The sequence below is a fragment of the Carcharhinus amblyrhynchos genome, chromosome 17 (assembly GCF_965287045.1).
Source record: "Carcharhinus amblyrhynchos chromosome 17, sCarAmb.v2.hapA, whole genome shotgun sequence".
NCBI lineage: Eukaryota > Metazoa > Chordata > Chondrichthyes > Carcharhiniformes > Carcharhinidae > Carcharhinus > Carcharhinus amblyrhynchos.
In genome coordinates this window covers 6458576-6480868 of record NC_137340.1, presented here as the reverse complement: position 1 = coordinate 6480868, position 22293 = coordinate 6458576, and the positions used below count along the sequence as shown (strand labels likewise).

The 22293-nt window shown below is 40.8% G+C and overlaps 1 protein-coding gene across 2 annotated transcripts in view; it reads left to right on the top strand.

Moving 5' to 3' along the window:
• Positions 1-16869, top strand: part of cabcoco1 (ciliary associated calcium binding coiled-coil 1) — a 66223-nt gene extending 49354 nt beyond the window's left edge. Inside the window, exons 5-9 of one of the 2 annotated variants that reach the window (XR_013888822.1) lie at positions 1456-1528; positions 6538-6657; positions 6743-6868; positions 15211-15384; positions 16479-16869. Coding sequence is in view for 1 of the 2 variants with exons in the window: in XM_080205244.1 (XP_080061370.1) it covers positions 1456-1528; positions 6538-6657; positions 6743-6868; positions 15211-15282 (391 nt within the window). In the remaining variant the exon portion in view is untranslated. Of the gene's footprint in view, positions 1-1455; positions 1529-6537; positions 6658-6742; positions 6869-15210; positions 16102-16478 lie in introns of those variants that run through there. The other variant, XM_080205244.1, reaches the window with a different exon arrangement.
• Positions 16870-22293: the final 5424 nt, after the last annotated feature.

The window sequence follows — 22293 nt, the reverse complement described above, 5'->3', positions numbered from 1 at the left end:
ATGGTCAACAAATAAATTTGATTTATTATTGTCACATGTGTAAAATACAGTGAAAAGTATTGTTTCTTGAGCCTGATACAGAAAAAGCATATCGTGCATAGAGAAGGAAAGGAGAGAATCCAGAATGTAGTGTTACAGTCACAGTTAGGGTGTGTAGAGATCAACTTAATGGGAGGTGGGTCCTTTCAAAAGTTTGTTAGCAGCAGGGACGAAGCTGCTTTTGAGTGAGTTGAAATGCATCCTCAGACTTCTTATATTTTTCCGGATGGAAGAAAGTATGTCCTAAGTATGTCGGGTTTTTGATTATGCTGGCTGCTTTCCCAAGACAGCGGGAAGTGTAGACAGTGTCAGTGATGGGAGGCTGGTTTGAGTGATAGACTGGGCTTCGTTCACGACCCTTTGTAGCTTATTGCAGTCTTGGACACAGAGCAGGAGACATACCAAACTGTGATATAACTGGAAAGGATGCTTTCTATAATTCTTCTGTAGAAGTTGGCGAGAGTTGTAGTGGACATGCCAAATTTCCTTATCTCTTGAGGAAGTAGAGGCATATGTAGCCATCTATATAGCATCCGCGTGGAGGGACCAGAACAGGTTATTGGTGATCTGGACACCAAAAACTTGAAGCTCTGGACCATTTCTACTCCATCCCCATTGATGTAGACAGGGGTATGCCCTCCACTATGCTTCCTGAAGGCGATGATTATCTCCTTCATTTTTTTGACATTGAAAGAAGATTATTGTCATTGTACCAGTTCACCAGATTCTCTATCTCTTTACTGTACGGTGTCTCATCGCTGTTGGAGATCCAGCCCACAACAGTGGTGTCATCAGCAAACTTGAAAATTGAGTTGGAAGGGAATTTAGCCATACGTTCATGGGAGTATAAGGAGTATAGTAAGGGGCTGAGGACCCAGCCTTATGGAGCACCGGTGCTGAGGATGATCGTGGAGATGGTGTTGTTGCCTATTCTTACTAACTGTGGTCTGTGGGTTAGGAAATCTAGGATTCAGTCACAAAGGGAGGAGTTGAGCCCCAGACGATGAAGTTTGGAGATGAGTTTTGTAGGAGTAATGGTGTTGAAGGCTGAGCTGCAGTCTATGAATAGGAGTCTGACATAGGTGTCTTTGTTGTCTAGGTGTTCTAGAGTTAAGTGTAGGGCTAGGGTGATGGCATCTGCTGCGGACCTGTTGCGGCAGTAGGCGAACTGTAGTGTTTCCAGGCAGTCTGGGAGGCAGGAATTGATTTGTGCCATGACTAACCTTTCTAAAATCAATTGTCAATTATGAACATTTGCCTTTTTGTCATATTTGTTTGAAAATGTTTTAATTCTTGAGTATAACAGACATTTACTGTTTAGGGTATGTTTCTGTATATATTAAATGTAATTTCAATATTTAATTTTTTTTTAGAAAACTTGAGTTCAATTTATATTGACTGAATCTTTTTTCCTAGTTTATTTCAGCATTACAAACTGTATGAGTTCCTTTTCCATCAAACTCCAGATATAGACATTCTAGACGGAAAGGTCAGTAGTCAATAATTTCTTAAAAATGCGTCATCACTGTTCTCTCCTCCCTTGTCCTGGAACAAAGAGACTAAATATAACTCTTCAACAAGTCCAGGTGAAATTAGCCAGCCTGGAAATCTAATGTGGAACCACCTTGTCTGTTCATTGTCTACCCTTGTTTGGCCATTAAGTTGTTAACTTCATTTAACATTAACTAAGATAAAGTGCACATAAAATCTGAGCAAAAATATAATTGTAAAATTGTACGCATCAGAATTTTAGTAACAGTTTTTCATTTTATTTGTATAGTAAAAGGAGATTTTTTAATGCATTAGTTTGTATATCTTACAATAGCAGCACAACTCCAAAAATAGAAATAAAGGCTGAAATGGCTTTTCTTTGAACTGCAAGATGGAATGTTGTGTTTTGGGGAAAATCTACTCTCACTGCATAGTATAAAGTTTGATCTTTCTTGCTGTTGCTTTGCTGATACCAAAATTCCAAATGTCAGTATTCACAGCATTCTTATTTTAGAAACAGAGACTTGACCAATACTATAAGGGAGCAAAATATTATTACATGAAAGGTATGAAAGGAATTATTTTTATGAAAACAAAGATCTTTAGGGTTGAAAGTTTATTTTCTTCAGTATCCTTATTTTAAAATGTGTTGTAGAAAATTAAAAATAATTTTTATATTTCTTCAAATGTTTATCTACTTCATTTAATCCTATTTCAGGTATTATCCACCCTTATACCAACTGCTGCGACACAGTTGACAAAATGTTTGCATCTTTTGGGATATTTCCTGTAGTTTTAAAAAATGAAAAATCATCCGGAGCTAACCTCCTCAGAAAGAAAATAAATGAACACTTTAGTAGGTTTGATGAACAGCAGTTATTTGACCTCAATTAAGAAGAGTCTAGGTTATCCTGTGCATGTGGCAACTCGTGTTGTGTGCATTTTTTTTGGATTGCAGACAATTTATTTCACATTTTAAGAATTGGCCCACTCTACAGTTCAAGGAAGTAGTCTGATAATTAAAGGAAGGGCATTGAATTTGGATAAAGACCAGAGTGTTTCCTGCTTTTGTTTCAATATATCCTCTGAATGCTTAAACTTTAATCCTATATTCAAATTTCTTAACTGTTCTAAATACGTGTATTAAGAGGTTTGACAGAAATTCAACTGTTTGCTTTGTAAACAATTTGTCAAACATTCAAAAACATACAAGGTTTTGTTGCACATTTGTTAATGGCTTGGTTTTAATTACTTTGAAGATCAAAATAATTTGATAGTCACTTTGCTGTTCAACCAGAGATCATTTTGTTGAACTGAAGTAATAAATGAAGGAAGTTGTTATTTAAAAAACATTGGCTTACAAAATGATGAAGCAAGTTTTACAGTAATAGCTGGAATGAATGGGTGTTTGTTTCTGCTGATGCTAATAACCCCTATATATAGGTTGCTGTTTAATATTCTGGGTATTGCTGAACTAAATCTTGATTTCTTCAGAATAGAAATATTGCATTGAATACTTTTCACAATTTAAAGAATATATTATATTTATATAGGAATTGAATTTTATGGAACTGTGAAGCAAGGCTTGAAATAAACTTTACGGAAATGTCCTGAAGAAATTTCTCTTTGATTAAGCTTTTGTTCCCTCCTGAATCTCTTGCCTCTTGCTCATTTCAAGCTTGCTATACACTCCCTGTAAAGTGTTTTGAGATGTCTCTTTGTGCATAATCAGCACTTCTACTGCTCTTATGTTCTTAAATTACTTCACACAAGTTTGCCTTCTGTCTAGATTTACCCTTGTGTTTGAACAACTCCTGCCCATGAATTTTATGAAATCATACAATCATGAATCTGAAATTGAAGACAGGTTATTTAGGACATATTTGTCAAGGGTGATTTACTATATTGTCAGTCACATTTTAAATGGGATTAAATTTAATTAGTTTCATATTAATTATTTTATTTTCAAGGTTTTCAAAAAGGAAAATTTGATTGAAAGGAATGACTTCTGTTACCATGCCCTGGTGGTTTAGAAGGTCTCTAAGCACCATAGGATTTCATTACATTACTCATTAATTGTAGTTTCTTTTTAAAGAAACCCTTAAAACAAGCCGTTTTGCTTAAAGCGAGCTACAGTGATAGGCTATTGAACAATGATTGATCATTTATTTCCCTGAGTATAATGGCATGGAGTCAACTGTCACAGAAAACATGCTTGCTAAAGATTGAGATCCCAGACCATTAACTGACAGTGGGAGTGGTTCAGAAGTCTGAAGTTTTACTATTACTTAAAAATGCAACAAAATTAATTATATATCTAGTTGTCATAGGTACAAAGGGTTGTAAATTATAGGGTGAAAAATCGCCTGACTGAAGGACTGAAATTTGTGAAGGAAGTACTCGGCAGAGAACATTTACAGTGCAACGTTTAAATTGTACTCCAGAGAACACAGCGTAGAACAAAACAGGAAATGCCAATCAACATCGTTGCATGCTAATAACGCTACCAGTGTACACCTTGAAGTTGGCTATATAATGCTTTGGTTGTCTAAATCTTGCACAATTCACCCCATTAGAAAACAGCTTAGACAGCTGAAATTTCACGCTTCATACAGGAGGGAAGCACTCACATGAGGTGATAGGAATAGAGTGACATCATACAGTGAATTTTCCACTTTGCTCTCAGTGACACTGGATGCCCAGCATTCACCAGATGCCCAGAGTTATTAGACAATGAGAAGTGTTGCAGGAACATTAAGTGACCAAAGCAGGCACCATAATAGTGTGAAGGGCTTGTGCTCTGCTTCTTTTATTGGTGGAATTTGGAGTGATCCTAGGTTGCAAAGGCAGGGTGGCTGGGCAGCCTGACTGATGAGTGTTGTAGGTATCCTGAGTCTTGCCATTCTTGCTGAAACTTACTTGTACTTTCTGTTGGTCAGTAATGTGCTATCTTGTAAAAATCACAGGCGGTTTAAGCACGAGAGACTATTAATGTGCAAATTTCCCAGGACATTATATCTCTTCTTTGCTAAAAGTTGCTGGCTGATTGCATGTTAACAACACTATGCATCATTCTGAAGTTCCTGAGCTTTGAACATCTGGCCAAGTACTTAAATGAGACTGAGCCAAGGAGATTCAGCGAAGCCTCTACCAGACCAATCCCACCTTGTAACACTGCCAGAGAGGAAAATGCAGGCCAGCATTTTCAGATAAGTGAAATATAAATAATGTAAATGCCCAACATCTGAATAATAAAAAATAGAGACTTACATTTATTTAGCATCTCTTACAACTTAAAGAAATCCTAAAGCAATTTATAGCCAGTGCAGTACTGTGGAAGTGTAAAAAAGGAAAGTAGATCTATAAATATAAAATGATATAGGTATTTAATTTATAAATGAATAAATATGATAAATTGTTAATAGAGTCAGCATGTTGTGGTTTCAATCCTCAACTCCACGAACTTGAGCCCATAATCGAGGCTGATAGTCTCATGCTGTATTGAGTGAGTGTGACTCTGGTGGAGATGCTGTCTTTCAGATGAGATGTTAAATGGAGGTTCTGTGTGTCCTTTCAGCCAAATGTTAAGAATCCTATGGTACTATTCAAAGAAGAGTTGTTTCTCTGGTGTCTTGGCGAATATTTTTCTCTCAACTAACATCTCTAAAAGAGCTTTTTTGATTGTTATCAGGTTGGTGTTTGTGAGAGCTTACTATGCACAAATTTGTTGTTACATCTCTTGCATTGACTACATTTCGATAGTGCTGAATTGACAGTCCAGCGCATTAGAAGGTCCTGGGGCCGTGGAAGGCATTGTATAAACACAAGGTTCTTAGTTCTGGGTGGAGGCATGAAAACGGCATTGAGGAATGGCACTGAAGGAATAGTGGAAGAACGCACAAACGTTCATATTCAAAAAGTGTGTGGCAGGCTTAACGGGAGTGGGAATGGACTGAGTGCATCTTCTGAATAGGGGGACTGAGTTGGCAAGCAAAGAGAGTAACCAGTCCAAGATACTTACTGAAGACTGGCAAAGTATTAGTGATGAGAGTGATTCAAAAAATGTCAGAAGCCTATGTTGCAGCAGCCGTCAGCTGCTACAGGTAATGAGCGTGAACTTGGAAGTAAAATGCAGCCAGGTCAGATTTGACACAAATCTGGGAAATGGGAAGCATCAATATGGGTTTTGGATCACATTGATAATTCGGTCCTGGCTGTTCAAATACATTTCATGCAGGCCCAAGGCAGAATTTAATCTCATGAGTCTTCGACTCATATTCTGACTCACTACGCTATATTAGTGGGCCTGGCACATTGGGTAAAGACAGGAAGAAGTAGGATAGACATGGTGTGTGGATAATGGAGAAATCAGAACTTTAGTGCAGAGGCCACAACACAACAGTGACTGGAAGTTAATATGACAAAAATACATTTGTAGACAGGGAAGGGGGGAAAGCATGGCTAATGGTGGAAGATTATAGAAGCCTGGTCCTAAGAGCAGCCAGGAACCGACTTAAGGGAGAATCTCTGGAAAAAATGAGAAAAAGGAAACACACAGGCCTCAAAACAGAAGAAGGTGTTCATGGGACAGATGTTTGGAGTGTTTTGTTTTGGCAAAACCTTTTTAAGAAGTTTAAAGTTTATTAGTGTCACAAGTAGGCTTACATTAACACCACAATGAAGGTATTGTGAAAATCCTCTAGTCGCCACACTCCAGTGTCTGCTTGGATACACTGATCGAGAATTTAGCGTGGCCAATGCACCTAACCGGAACATCTTTCGGACTGTGGGAGGAAGCCAGAGCACCCAGAGGAAACCCACATAGACATAGGGAGAACATACAGACTCCGCACATTGATCTGGGAATTGAATCGTGTTCCTGGCACTGTGAAGCAGCAGTGCTAACCACTATGCTCCCTTTTTGTGTGTTTGTCATTGCCTAGGGAACAAGACACAAAAGTTGACCTTTAAAGCTCTGAAAGATGTGCTCTTTCTCCTTGTTTTAAGCTTGAAGTAGAAATCATCCAATCAGCAAGTCCATTCCCTTCACCACTAGAGGAGAGTTTAACCTGGGATATCTACTCATCTTACGTACTGATGCAACCACCAGAAGAATTAGAAGTGGAGGTATTGCCACATTTTATCAACTTACAAGATCTTGTTCGCAGATACATGTTGCTGTAAATCATACACTCTCTGACATTTTTTGCAGGTTGAGGAGAAGGCTGAAGAGAGTGAGGAAATTACTGCAGTTGTGGATGTTTTGGCGAATTACACCATTGATGATGTCAAATCAGTGCTGGATGAAGTAGCAGGAGAAGCCCTTCGGAATGTACAGGTTTGCAACTTGTCAATTTTTTTTTAAGTAATGAACATACAGCAACAACTTGCAGTTATATTGTGCTCCCCATCTGTAGGAAGCTGTGACAGTCCTTTGTGATAAGGAGGCAAACCCTTATAGGAGGCAAACATAAAGCATTGGGACTCCAATTCTCCAGGGACTTTCTGGTCCTCCAGTTCTGTCCTCTTGTGCATTATTGATATCCATGGCCCGGCCATTGGTGACAATGCCTTCAGTTGTTCAAACTCCAAGTTCCAGAATTCCCTCCCTAAGCCTCTCTGTCTTTCTATCTTTCTCTCTTCTCCTTCAGCTCACTTCTTAAAACCTACCTCTTTGATTAGGCTCTTAATCATCTGTTCTAATATCTCTTTATGTGTCGAAGGGGCCAAGAAACAAGAGCAGGGCTGTACCTCTGAGGCTACATAAGGTTCTGGTCAGCCCCCATTCGGACTACTGTGAGACGTTTTGGGCCCCATGTCTAAGGAAGGATGTGCTGGCCTTGGAAAGGGTCCAGAGGAGGCTCATAAGAATGATCCCTGGAATGAAGAGCTTGTCGTGTGAGGAATGGTTGAGGACTCTAGGCCTGTACTTGTTGGAATTTAGAAGGATGAGGGGGGATCTTATTGAAACTTACAGGATACTGCGAGGCCTGGATAGAGTGGATGTGGAGAGGATGTTTCCACTAGTAGGAAAAGGTAGAAACAGAGGGCTAACATCAGGCTAAAGGGACAATCTTTTAAAACAGATATGAGGAGGAATTTCTTCAGCCGGAGGATGGTGAATCTGTGGAATTCTTTATTGCAGGAGGCCAGATCATTGAGTGTCTTTAAGACAGAGATAAATAAGTTCTTGATTAATAAGGAGATCAGGGGTTATGGGGAAGAGGCAGGAGAATGAGGATGAGAAAAGTATCAGCCATGATTGAATGGTGGAGCAGACTCGATGGGTCAAATGGTCTAATTCTGCTCCTATGTCTTATGGCCTTATGTGGCTAGACATTTATTTTGATGCGCTAATGCTCCCGTGAAGCACCTTAGGACGTTTTATTACATTAATGGTGCTGTGTAAATAATTCAGATTATTGTTAGAATGGGGGAAAAATAAGATGAGGACGCAGAAAGGAGAGCAATTAGGACAAGGAATGTAGGGAAAGCAAAAGAGGAATGCAGATCAGAATCAGTAAATTGTTAAACAAGGAAGATTGTGTCATGTGTATACAAATTGACAAACTGCAGTTGTGCCCGGTTTTTTCTACTGGTGGAAACATCCTCTCCACATCCACACAATCCAGGCCTCGCAGTGTCCTGTAAGTTTCAATAAAATCCCCCCTCATCCTTCTAAATTCCAACAAGTACAGACCTAGAGTCCTCAACCATTCCTCACACGACAGGCTCTCCATTCCAGGGCTCATTCTTGTGAACCTCCTCTGGACCCTTTCCAAGGCCAGCACATCCTTCCTTAGACATGGGGCCCAAAAGTGCTCACAATACTCCAAACGGGGTCTGACCAGAGCCTTATATAGCCTCAGAGGTACATCCCTGCTCTTTTTTCCTGGCCCTTTCAACACATAAGGAGATATTCAAACAGATTATTAAGAGCCTGATCAAAGAGATAGGTTTGAAGTAGTGAGCTGAAGGAGAAGAAAGAAAGATAGAAAGAAAAATTACTGTGAATAAATTAGCGAGCTAGAGGAACAAAATGAAGGCGGTTTAATATAGCTTGAGCAAAGATGTAGTTTAGACTAGGTAAGTCTGAGAACTAAAGATCTTAAAATGAGACAATCTTCAGAAGAGGCAAGTGAAGGACAAAACAGAAAGCAGGAAGCACAGTTTTAATTAAAGATTTCATCACGAGATCTCACGATGGCAAGTTGAAAAATTGAATTAAATAAATCTGATGCTTTGCAGGCTGACTCAAAACAGAGATCTTGAAAGCAGTTGAATTGTAAAATTTTGTGCCCACTCAAGTTCTTCAGAGAACGGTGTGTTCTGCCCCTGCCCAGTCTGGTCTGGTCCAGTCCCACAGAATATTGTTCAGACTTAATGCCCTAAGGGCAGCTAGGGATGGAGAGTATTGGCTGCCAATAGTTTTTACTCAAAATCTAAGAATAGATTTTAAAAAGAGAAGAAATCATGTGGACAAATTCCGTAAACAGCAATGAGATGAATGTGGGGCAGTGGCAGTGGTTAGCACTGCTGCCTCAGTGCCAGGGACCCAGGTTCAATTCCAGCCTTGGGTGACTGTGTGGAGTCTGCACATTCTTCTGTGTCTGTGTGAGTTTCCTCTGGGTGTCCCGGTTTCCTCCCACACTCTAAAGATGTGCAGGTCGGGTAGATTGGCCATGCTAAATTTCCCTTTAGTGACCCAGGATGTGCAGGTTAGGGGATTAGTGGGGTAAATACGTGGGATCTTAGAACAGAGGATAGAGAAGGGAGATGGATCTGGGTCAGTACAGACCTTCTGCACTGCAGGGATTCTATGACTATGTTCTGTGCGTGTTGTTTGAGGGTAAAATGTTGACCAGGACACTGGGAATTATTCTTTAAATAGTACACAGTGGAAAATACACCATACATACTTCCACAAGAAGTGATACGTAAACACTAGGGTTCCTTGGATGTGGAGTGAAATGAAATACCACTTAAAAAGAGACATATAATGTGACAGAAAATCAGAGTGGACACAGAAAAGGCTAAGTGGTGTGGCAAAAGGCAGGTCAACAAGGAGAAAAAAATAATTTTTTTTTAATAAACAAATGGAAATTGAATAACTTCAGAAATAGGTAGGGCTGATAGAAGATAAGAAATTATACAAAGCGTGACAGTGATGGAGATACTGAATGAGTACTTTGCCATGGTATTCATAGAAGAGTGTGACTGGTGGAAATGAAAGAACACGAGCAGCAGAAACAATTCGACAGAATAATTATAGGAAAGGAAGTAAGCACTGAAAACATATTCATGAAAAGTCAGAAATAGGAAGGGCACCAGTACCTTGGAATGCATCCAAGAATGTTCAAAGAATGTTCAACAGGAAATAGCAGAGAGGCTTTGATCCAACCACAATTTTTAAAACATCTTTGGATACGGAGATTGTGTCAGAAAGCTGAAGGGTTGCCAAATCCTGTAACATGGGAATGTTGACTGAGAAAGTCATAATTGATGCTGACTGAGAAAAACATAGGGCAGAATTTCACACTGCTCGGACGGGCGTGCATCCAATCCAGAAGTGCTTGATATTGCAAGATTATTGAGAATACCTCAGGCATAGATCCCCACATCATTGCATTCCTGCGTAATATTTTGTTCAGTGGGCTCAAGTGCCAAACAGATGCCTGCCCACTGACAATTAAGAAGCCCATTTAAAGGATTAAAACTCTAATTGCCCTGGGTTTTATGTTGTCCATGAGATGTTTAGGTTGGCGCAAAGGCAACACAAGCAGGCAGCCTAAATTTTTTTGTCGCTTTGTATTCCAAGAGCTGGATAAAAAGGGGCAGGAGCTAAGCCATTCTGAGTTGATAGGAGTTGGTAAGCATTTGTCGGGGCTTAGACTAGAGTATTGCAAATGTTTTCACTGCCTTCTTTTCAGCTTTAGGCATATGGTTTGGACTTTCCAGGACATTTCAGTCTTGTAACATCCCTCTGAGATATCCAACTCCTTTGCAAGCTCAGTACATGCACGGGTCAGCCCCATTTGCAATTCTGTAGATGGGCTTTCTCTGTTCAGCAGGGGGAGCCTCCTCTGAGAGCAAAGACGGGCCAGAGAAGAGGTCAGATGATCCAGCACCATCTCAGAGGATAGGTTCAGGGCCAGCAGGGAGAGCAAGGAGGATCCAGCAAAAATGAAGCAACAGTGATCTATTTCCAAGTCAGGATGGTAAGCAACTTAAAGGGGAACCTATAGATGGTGGAGTACCAAGGTCTCAACTGCGTTTGTCCTTCTAGATGGTAGTGATTGTGGTTTTGGAAGGTGTATTTCACCAATCTTTTGTTAACAAAAGTTTAACAGTCTATTAAAATCCACGATATACTCCTCCATTGAATAATCATGCTTTCCAAAATCTACCAAATTCTGACCATGCCTGACAGGAATATAACTGATAATCTTTCCTGTAAAAGGAGCCAGATAGGAGAGTGGAGTTGAAGCCACAATCAGTGGAGTCATGGTCTTATTCAATGGCCAAAAGGCTTGAGGGGCAAAATGGCCTTTCATCTTGTAATTCTGATGTTGTAAATTTTATCTTAGAACTCTGATAATAGGTCCAAACTTTCATTATTATCCAACTTAGGGGTATCCATCTTGCAAAATAGCATACACCTGATTTTATTTCTTATAGTACAGGTACTGGACTCTATATCCAGGGAACTCAGAACTAGCCATGTGCTGGATTTGATTATTTTACAGATTCTGTGCCCTCAGCCTAGCATGTACGCAGCACTTATAATACATAAAATGAAGTAATAGAATTAAAAATAATCCCCCTTCTCCAAAGCTTAATAGCACCTAACTTTAAGTGGCTGCATACCTTGAAATTGTTCCAAACAGCATCCACCCTGCCTGTTAGTGGCAGCCTGCAGGCAAGCCCTAAGTAGCACAATTAGTGTGTTTAAGTGCAATTGATGAGCTAACTTGCAACATCCAACAAGGGCAATCCATTACTTGCAATATCCAACAAGGGCATCCAGTTACTGCAGTGGGCTTTTTCTACATTACTGAGTCAGGCATTAGTAGATATGCAATGTTTTCTAACTATCTACTTTTTTAAATGTTCCTTCCAAATCACAGCTGCAGAAAACAGTCAGTTGGAGAACTGCTGTCTTCCTTGGAAAGCTTATTCACTCTGAATCACGATCCAAAGAAGCAGAACATAACACCATTTTCAGTTTGTATGTTTTTGAATAACTCTTTGGCGTACTGCCTAGACGTTAGTAGATTCATCCAAAGATGACTTTAACTCAACCACAGTTTTTCCTTTAATTAAATCCTTTCCTAATATTGGGGCTCTTGTTCTGCCAAAGTCTCTTATTTAAAATTATTGTCCTTTTCTTTAAATCTCTCCAAGGCTTCACCCTTCCATATTCCTATAACCCCTTCCAGTTTTCAAACTCCCCCTTTCTTCTCTCTGTTCCAGTCTTCTATCTCTTGTGTATATCTTCTCTGTTTGCCACATGTTTACCAACCAGCTACCAATGACCTGTGCTTTGGAATTTTCTCTCTACCTCTGTTAGGTATGTTATGTAGATGCAGGTTATTGTTATGAAGGTCTGTTAGATAAAACACCGCTGTGGCAAACCAGACTTCACCATCACAGAGTTCCACTCAAGACACATACATATTAATTATTACCAAGTTTAAAGACTTGCTTTGAATGAACTTTGACATTATTCAGCAATGTGATCTCTGAAAAGGAACAAAAAAGAAACATTATTGGTTTTACTTGAAAATTTGGCAAAGGGTGAGATGTTTTGAATATGTGCTGTGCTGCCAAAGTAAATTGGAATGGGTTTTATTGGAAGCTGTTGCAAGCTACAAATTAAATAAGCTGTCAGTTGTTACTCTTCTCTTCATTATTAAATGCACTTGTATTATCTACCAAAGTATTTCCTAATCTGTTTAACCCATCCAATCTCCATCTTCATTTTATGAAGTGGTTTCATTTTTTTATTCATTATGAAGTAGAAAATGTTTCTGGTTTTAGATTTACTGAGTCTTCTGCTCTTAGTCTGGGACAACATTCAAAGCAGATGTAGGTTTGAGAATTGGCACTATAGTGTTGTAGGCCTAACTCCAATTTTTCCTACGAACATGATTTCCTGTTCCAATCAAGAATTAATGGATTGTTTGTGTATTCATGGTGTTATCACATGACTTGCATTTATATTGCTGAAAAGAGGGACCTTTTGTAAACATATTTTGTCTTGCACCCCTCGAGGCAAATACAAGATTGCCAAATTTCAAACAGCCACTACCCACAGTCTGAAAGATGTGCTGGTTAAAGTAACGTTTATTTATTGGTCACAAGTAAGGCTTACATTAACATTTCAATGAAGTTACTGTGAAATTCCCCTCAGTTGTCACTCTCTGGTGCCTGTTCAGGTCAGTGCACCTAACCAGCATGTTTTTCAGATTGTGGGAGGAAATTAGAGCACCTAGAGGAAAACCCACGCAGACACGTGGAGAATATACAAACTCCACTCAGACGGTGACCCAAGCTGGGAATCGAACCCAGGTCCTTGGCGCTGTGAGGCAGCTAACCACTGTGCCACCGTACCGTCCCACAGGTAGATTGGCCATGCTAAATTCTCCCTCAGTATATCCAAAGCTTACTTGTGACACTAATTAATAACTTCAAACTTCAAAAACTTTAGTATGCAGGAGAAAAGATTAGTTGGCAGTTGATTCTGTTTGGCCAAAGCATTGCCATGGAGAAAGCCATGGGAGTCTAAAGGTTTGCAGAGAACAGATCTCTGCATCTGATCATCTGTCATTCCAGCTAGTGTAAGTGAGCCACGTTAAAGCTCACCCACTTATCCTCAATTTGTTATTAGTGTAGCTGTTAGTGCACTCAGGATTGTTCAGCAGGTGCTACTCGATTGTGGAATCACATCTAACAGTGAAAGTTTTGTTTTAGGTTCTGCAAGCTGATTGGTACTGTCTGTATTCTGACTATTATGAACAACTGAAATAAAATATGTTGTTTGATTCAATTAGCCAATTATTGGGATGTACAACCTAAATGCCTGGCATTGCAATTCATATTTAATGTTCCTCAATAATGTGGGAAGCTAAACATTCTTAAGGACTGACAGCAGCATCCTGTTAGTGGAAAATGCCACACTATAATAACAGCATGAAATAGTTTGTTCAATTTTTGTTTAAGTACTTTGGGTGGTATCTTCCAGCTATGTTTGCCACAAGACTGGAAAATCCTGCCCGAGGTAAATGGACCTTTCCAAGCTCCATCTACCTACACACACACACACACACACACACACACACACACACACACACACACACACACACACGCAAAACAAAACGGTTCAACGGCACGTCTCTTTTTTTAGCATGCATTTATATTGTACATTTAGCATAGAAAAGCGACCCAAGACAATTCATAGGAGTGTAAGAGAAGAAAAAGATGGACAATAAAAACAGAACATGCTGGAAATACTCAGAAAATCTGGCAGCATCTGTGGAGAAATAGTTAACATTTCAAGTTGAATATGACTCTTCTTAAGAGTTGAAGGAAGGTAGGGCCTGGATGGGATGCTCTTTTGGAGAGTCAGTGCATACTCGAGCTGATCAGCCTCTTTCTTGTTGGGATTCTATGGTTCTAACAACACAAGGTTGTGAAATAGAAGCATTGCAGGCCATACAACTCTCCAGCCCACTCTACAATTATCCAGCTATAATATATAATTTCACCATATCTTGAAGTCTATAAGTCTGATCATACCAGGTAACAGATACAGAGCTAATTACATCAATTGGTACAATTTTCATTCAATTCAGGTTTCTCATGCTGCACCTAGGTTGGTGTGATTCAAATGTATGAATTTAGTTCTCATTTAAGAGTGGTTTTATCTTTTTGAGTTTGACTGTCCCCATCAAAATGAACAGTTCATGGTTTGACAATCCAAACAGTACAACCAGCGAATTCATTATTGCAGCTGTCGACTTACAAATGAGCAGCGATTTTGTGTCTTTGGGAAGTGTCAGAGTTTAAAAGCCAAGCGTAGTACAGTCCATGTTTATTCAAAGTGGTCTTTGAGTCTAAGAAATTAAATTATCCAATTGCTCAAATTAAGTGATTTGTATAAAACAAATGGAGTTTTTAGTTACATATTTTGACTCAAATTGACAGAGAATTTGAATGAAGCAATGTTGGATTATAGTGAGCAGGCTGTATGGCTGCTCAAGTATGTTTGTGCACTCAGAACATAGCAGTCACATTCTATTCTTTTCAAGCCTTAGACTGCTGGACAATTATTCTTTGCAGTGATTTGTTGCCTTTGAGTTGCCAAACCCTGCCTGAATATCAGTTAACGTATGTATATCTCTCCTTTAAAGTACACGAGTAACAGTTAATCTGAGCATTCACTTCCTTATACCTACTGCTCGCAATAGATACAATATACATTCAGGGTGTGTGAACTGTAAGATAAACAGTTATCACATGCATACAGACAGGGCCACCTCCTCCAAGGATGAAAAACAGGAAGGTGGGAGTTTGCCTGACTGTCAAAGCTGCTGGAAACCCTATGACTAAACCAAACCTCAGTGGGACAGTGCACTATATCATGGTATGTTTATTAACCCTTTCCTATTATTTTCACAGACGGAGGTAATTGAAAAGCTTCAGAAACAGGAAGAGGCCTACAGTACGAGAATCAGCAAACTGATAAAGTAATGACGCATGATAGGAGGAGATTTCAGCCTTTCTCTGCACACTGCAGACCAGCAGGATATACTGCATGTTCAGCTGATCATTTCAAAGGAGGTGACAGCAAGGGTAGATTTCAAAAGTCTTCATTTTGTTCAGTGTTGGTACTTTTCTTAGGAGAGGATGAGGAGCCGTGCTTCCTGTTTGTTCTGTTTGTGTTTTGTAATGTGTTCTTTTATTGTATATGGAAACAATCTATGGCTATTTTCCTGACGATTGTGTCCTATTAGAATGTTTCATTGTGCTAAAGGCATTATATAAATGCAAGATGTTATTTTGCTCGTTGTTCAGGTAAAAATGTTAAAGATCAATTACAAAGTTCAGCAGCACACCCTGTGGAGGGAGTTATTTTGTTCTTTCCCCACATGAGAGGACAAGGTGCAGCCCTGCTCTTTAGGAGCTGCTGTTTTTCTCGCTAGATAGTGCTCTTTACGTGGGGGACAGTCTCAGACTTATTTGTCACGAGGAGGAAAGGACTGAACACAAAGCACGTGGGAAGGGGTAGCTTGGAATGAGGGGACTTACAAGTTGAGGAAACTCGTATGGAAATCAATATTTAAAAATTTATTCTGGGGATGTGGGTGTCGCCGGCATTTATTGCCCATCCTGTTTGATCCAACTGAGTAGTTGGTTGACCAGAGGGCTGCACAGGATCAAGTTTGGAATTGATGTCACACATAGACCAGACTGTGTTAGGATGGCAGTTCTCCATCCCTAAAGAGCAGGGAACAAGCTCCTCAAACTCGCGGTTGATTTTATTCATAACAGGTGGGGTTTTTTTTTAAATTTAAATTCTAAACTTACCAGCTGAACTTCCACTACCTTGACGATTTGACCAGGTTGTGGCATCACTGGCCCTGTAAAATAACCACGATACGATTGCCATTCAACTGTTGGCCGCTTGGGTGCCTGAACTTTGTACATAATTGAAACACAAATTCGTTGAATTTTAACGAAACTATAGTGGACACTTTCCATCACTGCATGAGTGTGCAGCATGCTGGGAAATGACGTGACCCCAGACCACACTATTTTACCAGTTCATTTACCTGCAGGTAATAGAAGCTCGCTGCTTACACTGTAGCTAGAGACAAGAAGGTCACAGCGTTCCAGTTTTAAGTGATTTATAACAAAATATTTGTTTTCTTCTGCACGTTTTGCAGGTTTCAGTCGTTAATTGGATTTGATAAACACAAAATAGCTGACACTGAGGACTTACCAGCATTTAATCCTGGGTTTCAGCTGATGGAAGGTGAATTTTCGCACTACCAGCTCAGACCCTTGCCCAGCTGAATTACACATGGGGAAATCAGTGATTTTGTTGATTGTGGTGCCTATGGTTTGCTGATGTGCAATTCCTCTTTGGAATACTTGGGCAAACTATTCACCAATAATTCAAACTGGGGTTTCTTCACAGCTTTATAAATCACAACCTGCTCTGTGTTAAATCTACCAAGGTGCTCCATTATTGCACAAGTTTACTTTATTTAACATGAATTCTGTACAGTATTTCTTTAATTTGTGTAGCTAAAACTCAGCTTAATAAACTTCATACAAAACCAAATCTTCAGAAATTAAAATTCATCTTGTTAAAATTCCCAGACACACTATTCACTTTAATTCATCATAAGTGATGCTCAATAGATGCCTGAGTTAAATGGGAGATGCTTCATTTCTGATATCCTACTTTGCATATTAGCGCACTCACACAGTGGATGTCTTGTACTAACTACAATAAAATGGTTTTACAAATCGACAAAGCAACATACATCCCTTTAAAATGGCAAAACGTTCCAAGGTGCTGCACAGAAGTGTAATCAGACAGAATTTGAAACTGCATAAGAAATATTGGAACAGATGACAAAGCTTGGTCAAAGTCAGAGATTGTAAGAAGTATCTTAAAGGAGGAGAGTCATGTAGTGAGACAGAGAGAAGCTCAAGTAAATTGTAGTTTCACCTGGGAGGAACTTTTGAGAGTGGTAGAGAAGGAATTCTAGATCTTTAACACCCTGGCAGATAAAGCAGTCACCAACAGCAGTGCTGTACAAATCAGGAATCTGCAAAAGGTCAAAATTGGAGGGTACTTCAGAGGGTTATTTGTAAGGATGGAGGAGATTACAGAAAAGCATGCATGTTTTGTGGGGACACAGGGTGTGGTGGCAAGGCCATGGAAGGATTTGAACACGTACACGAAAACGTGAATCAAAAATCATCAAACGTAAGGTGACGAATGAGTGTGAGTTAGAATATGGGCAGCAGAATTTTATAAGTTTACAGAGGGTGGAAGAGGGAAGCAGTGTGATGAGTGCATCAGCATCACAGCATCTTGTTGCACAATGCCTCCACTTTGATACAATAATTGAAGAAAGAGGAGGAAAAAAGGAAATGTAAGCAGTATTGCTGGGGTGAAAGAAATGATGATGGAGTTGGTCCTGTGGTACAGCTTTTCCATCTGTTGTCTTGAATGGAACCAGAGAAACTGAGTCTAAGTCATAGAAATTTACAGCATGGAAACAGTATCTTTGGCCCAACTTGTCCATGCCACCCAGTTTTTACCGTTAAGCTAGTCCTAATTGTCTGTGTTTGGCCTATATCTCTCTATACCAATCTTACCCATGTAACTGCTTTTTTTTAAAGATAAAATTGTACCTGCCTCTGGCAACTTGTTCCAGACACGTACCACCCTCTGTGTGGAAAAAATTGCCTCTCTGGACCCTTTTGTATCTCTCTTCCCTCTCACCTCAAACTTATGCCATCTAGTTTTAGACTCCCCTATCTTTGGGAAAAGATATTGACTATGTAGCTGATCTACGCCCATCGTTATTTTATAGATCTCTATAAGATCACCCTTAAGCCACTTGCACTCCAGGGGAAAAAGGTTCCAGTCTATCTAGCCTCTCATAACTCAAACCATCAAGCCCCGGTAGCATCCAAGTAAATCTTTCCTGCACACTTTCTAGTTTAATAATATCCTTTCTATAATAGGGTGACCAGATCTGTACACAGTATTCCTAGGGTGACCTTACTAAGGTTTTGTACAACTTCAACAAGACATCCCAACTCCTGTATTCAATGTTCTAACCAATGAAACCAAGCATGCCAAGGAGTTTGTGTCAGATGCCTATTTGTTGACTACAACTCAGCCTTCAACACCATTATTCTGATGAAACTCCCTCCAAACTCCGTGGTCTGGGCTTTGGCTCCTTCCTCTGCGACTGGACCTTGAACTTCCTAACCCACAGAGCACAATCAGTAAGGATAGGCGGTAACAACACCTCCACGATCATTTTCAACACCGGTACCCCACAAGGCTGTGTTCTCAGCCCCATACTATACTCCTTATACACCTGTGACTGTGTGGCCAAATTCTCCTCCAACTTGATTTTCAAGTTTGCTGATGCAGGTCGGATCTCACACAACGACGAGACAGAATACAGGAATGAGATAGAGAATCTGGTGAACTGGTGCGACGCTGACAATTTCTTCTTCAATGTCAATAAAACGGAGGAAATTGTCATCGACTTCAGGAAGCATAAAGGAAAACATGGCCCTGTTTACACCAATGGAGACAAAGTAGAAAGTGTTGAGAGCTTCAAGTCTTTAGGTGTCTAGATCATCAATAACCTGTCCTGGTTCCCCTATGCTGACACTATTGTTAAGAAAGCCCACCAATGGCTCTACTTTCTCAGAAAACTAAGCAAATTTGGCATGTCAGCTACGACCCTCACCAACTTTTACAGATGCACCATAGAAAGCATTCTTTCTGGTTGTATCACAGCTTGGTATGGGCTCCTGCTCTGACCAAGAAACTGCAAGAAGTCGTGAGTGTAGCCCAATCCATCCCACAAACCAGTCTCCCTGACACTGGAGTGTAGATACTGTCTACACTTACCGCTGCCTCAGCAAAGCAGTCGGCATAATTAAGGACTTCACACACCCTGGACATTCTCTCTTCTGCCTTCTTTCGTTGGGAAAAAGATACAAAACCCTGAGGTCAAGAACAAATTCTTCCCTGCTGCTGTCAGACTTCTGAATGGATCTACCTCGCATTAAGCTGATCTTTCTCTTCACACTAGCTATGACTGTAACACCACATTCCGCACTTTCTCTTTTCCTTCTCTATGAATGGTATGCTTTGTCTGTATAGCACGTGAGAAACAATACTTTTTGCTGTATACTAATACATGTGACAATAATAAATCAATCAAATCAAATGCCAAATGTCTTCTTCACCACTCTGTCCACCTGTAACTCCACTTTCAAGGAACTATGAACCTGTAATTGTTTATGCGTTCCAAACTTGTATTGCAAATGACTTTACCTTTGCCTATGTCCTGAGCCCAAATAACTCTGAACTTTGTGCTTAACTCGCAGATTATCTATCATTGAACATTTGACTGCATTGGCCAGACGTGTGAGGATGCTGTAATGGTGCCATCTGCTGCTCACTTTGTTGATTGCAATGAAAAAAGATCAACTCAGCTAAATATTTGCGGCCCTAGCGCAAATTTAGAACTCCCTGAGACCTGCCAGGTATGTGCAGTCAAATTAGTATACTTAACCAATTCCATCACCTCATCAACCATTCCATATTATTTCTTCCACATCACCTCTTCCTTTCTGTGCCATCCACATTCTATGCCATTCCATCCTTCCCACTCTACCCCTCATGCCATTCTGGCTCCCATTGACCCTGGTAGCCTCCCGCACCCAACCCACCCACAAACACACTCCACAACTGACGTCATGTAACTAATATTGACTAGAATTGGCTATATCTGAAAAGTGCAACAGGATCTCAGCTTCACTCCGTAATGCAGGGGAAATGTGGGTGTAGGATTCTCAGTGTAGCTACGATGCTGACTGCAGTCATTGTGGGACTCCTGTTTGAGCTGGTGTCATTTCCAAGGCGATTCTAGCTTTTAATTGATTTACGGAATGTGGGCATTGCTGGCTAGGCCAGCATTTATTGCCCATCCCTAATTATCCTTGAGAAGGTGGTGCTGAACTCCCTCCTTGAACCATTAAAGTCCATGTGGCATAGGTACACTCACAGTGCTGTTAGGGAGAGGGTTCCAGGATTTTGACCCAGTGACAGTGAAGGAAAGCAATATATTTATTTCCAAGTCAGGATGGTGAGTGGCTTGCAGAGGAACCTCCAGGTGCGGGTGTTCCCAGATATCTGCTATTCTTGTCCTTCTAGATAGTAGTGGTCATGTGTTTGGAAGGTGCTGTCTAAGAAGCCTTGGTGAGTTCCTTGAATGCACCTTGTAGACGGTAGACATGACTGCTATTGTGGTGGAAGGAGTGATGGGGTGCCAGTCAAGCAGGCTGCTTTGTCCTGGATGGTGTTGAGCTTCTTGAGTGTTGTTGGAACTGCACCCAACGAGGCAAGTGGACAGTTTTCCATCACACTCCTGACTTGTGCCTTGTAGATGTCCTTTCAGAGAGTCGGTGCAGACCTGATAGGCTGAATGGCCTTCTTCTCTATAGAACACTATGGCAGTCGCTCTCAATCACCTCAGCTCTTTTGTTTGTGTTTGAACCAAGGCTGCAATGAAGTCAGGAGCTGAGTGGCCCTGGCAGAACCCAAACTGAGGTCAGGATTTTCCAGCCACGCTCACCCCAAAATCGGAAAATCCTGCCTAAGGTCAGCGGACCTCTGCATGGTCTGTCCCCCTGCCCTCACAGCTCCATCTTTGTACAGGGACAGTGACACACCAACAGTCGCAGCTGCATATATGTCCTCCAGCACCGTGTGCCTCTGCAGGCGCCACACTCTAACTACCAACCCAGTGTGGCCTCCATTTTACTCACAGCCTTTTACTCGCAGGTGAGGTGAGAATTAACTGCCTTTGACATCAAGGCCACGTTTGACCTAATTTGGCCTCAGCAAAACTGAAGTGAATGAAAAATAAACTGAAATATTTAATGTGTTTTTTAAAGGTATATTTGATTTGAATGTTGCACATCTTGATGAAGCCGATAATGTTTTAAATGATATGATACCGTAGCAGTCACGGTAGCACAGTGGTTAGCACTGCTGCTTCGCAGATCTAGGGACCTGGGTTCGATTCCTGGCTCGGGTCACTGTTTGTGTGGAGTTCACACATTCTCCTCGTGTCTGCATGGGTTTCCTCCGGGTTTCCCCCCACAGTCCAAAGATGTGCAGCTTAGGTTGATTGGCAATGCTACAAAATTGACCTTAGTGTCCTGAGATGTGTAGATTAGTGGGTAAATATGGAGGTTAGGGCCTGGGTGGGATTGTAGTCAGTGCAGACTCAGTGGGCTGAATGGCCTGTTTCTGTACTGAGGGCTTTCTATGATACAGTGACTGTAAGCATGGGGCAAGGAGAGTTTTATCCGTGACTTTTCTGTTATTATTTGTTCTATATTTCCCCCCACATCAGTTCTTTCCTCTGGTTGAAAGGCTCTGGTAGTTTGCGTTTGAAGTCTTTGTAGCCGGCACCCTTGCTGGTCCCTGGGCTAGCCACCAGGAGGCATGCTAGAGCGTGCAGGAGAAGAGATATTCCCCAGCCTCCCACAGACCAGACAGGCATATTGCCTCATCCTCTGGGCGATAAAAACTGAACGGGAAGCTGATCTAGACTGGGATTCAAGCACAGACCCTCTATGTTAATTATATTGTAGATGAGTAAAATATTGTATCGTGTAAAAAAGGTTCGTTTTTCTTATGCTGCACTGTATTTGGGCAGGCTTGGTGGCACAGTGGTTAGCACTGCTGCCTCACAGCACCAGGGACCTGGATTCAGTTCCATCCTTGAATCACTGTCTGTGTAGAGTCGCACATTCGCCCCGTTCTGCGTGCATTTCCTCCGGTTTCCTCCCACAGTCCACAGAGTGTGGGTTAGGTGGATTGGCCATGCTAAATTGCCCCTTGGTGTTCTAAGACGTACAGGTTAGTTGGATTGGCCACGCTAAATTGCTTAGTGTGAGGACAACTAGCAGGGTAAATAT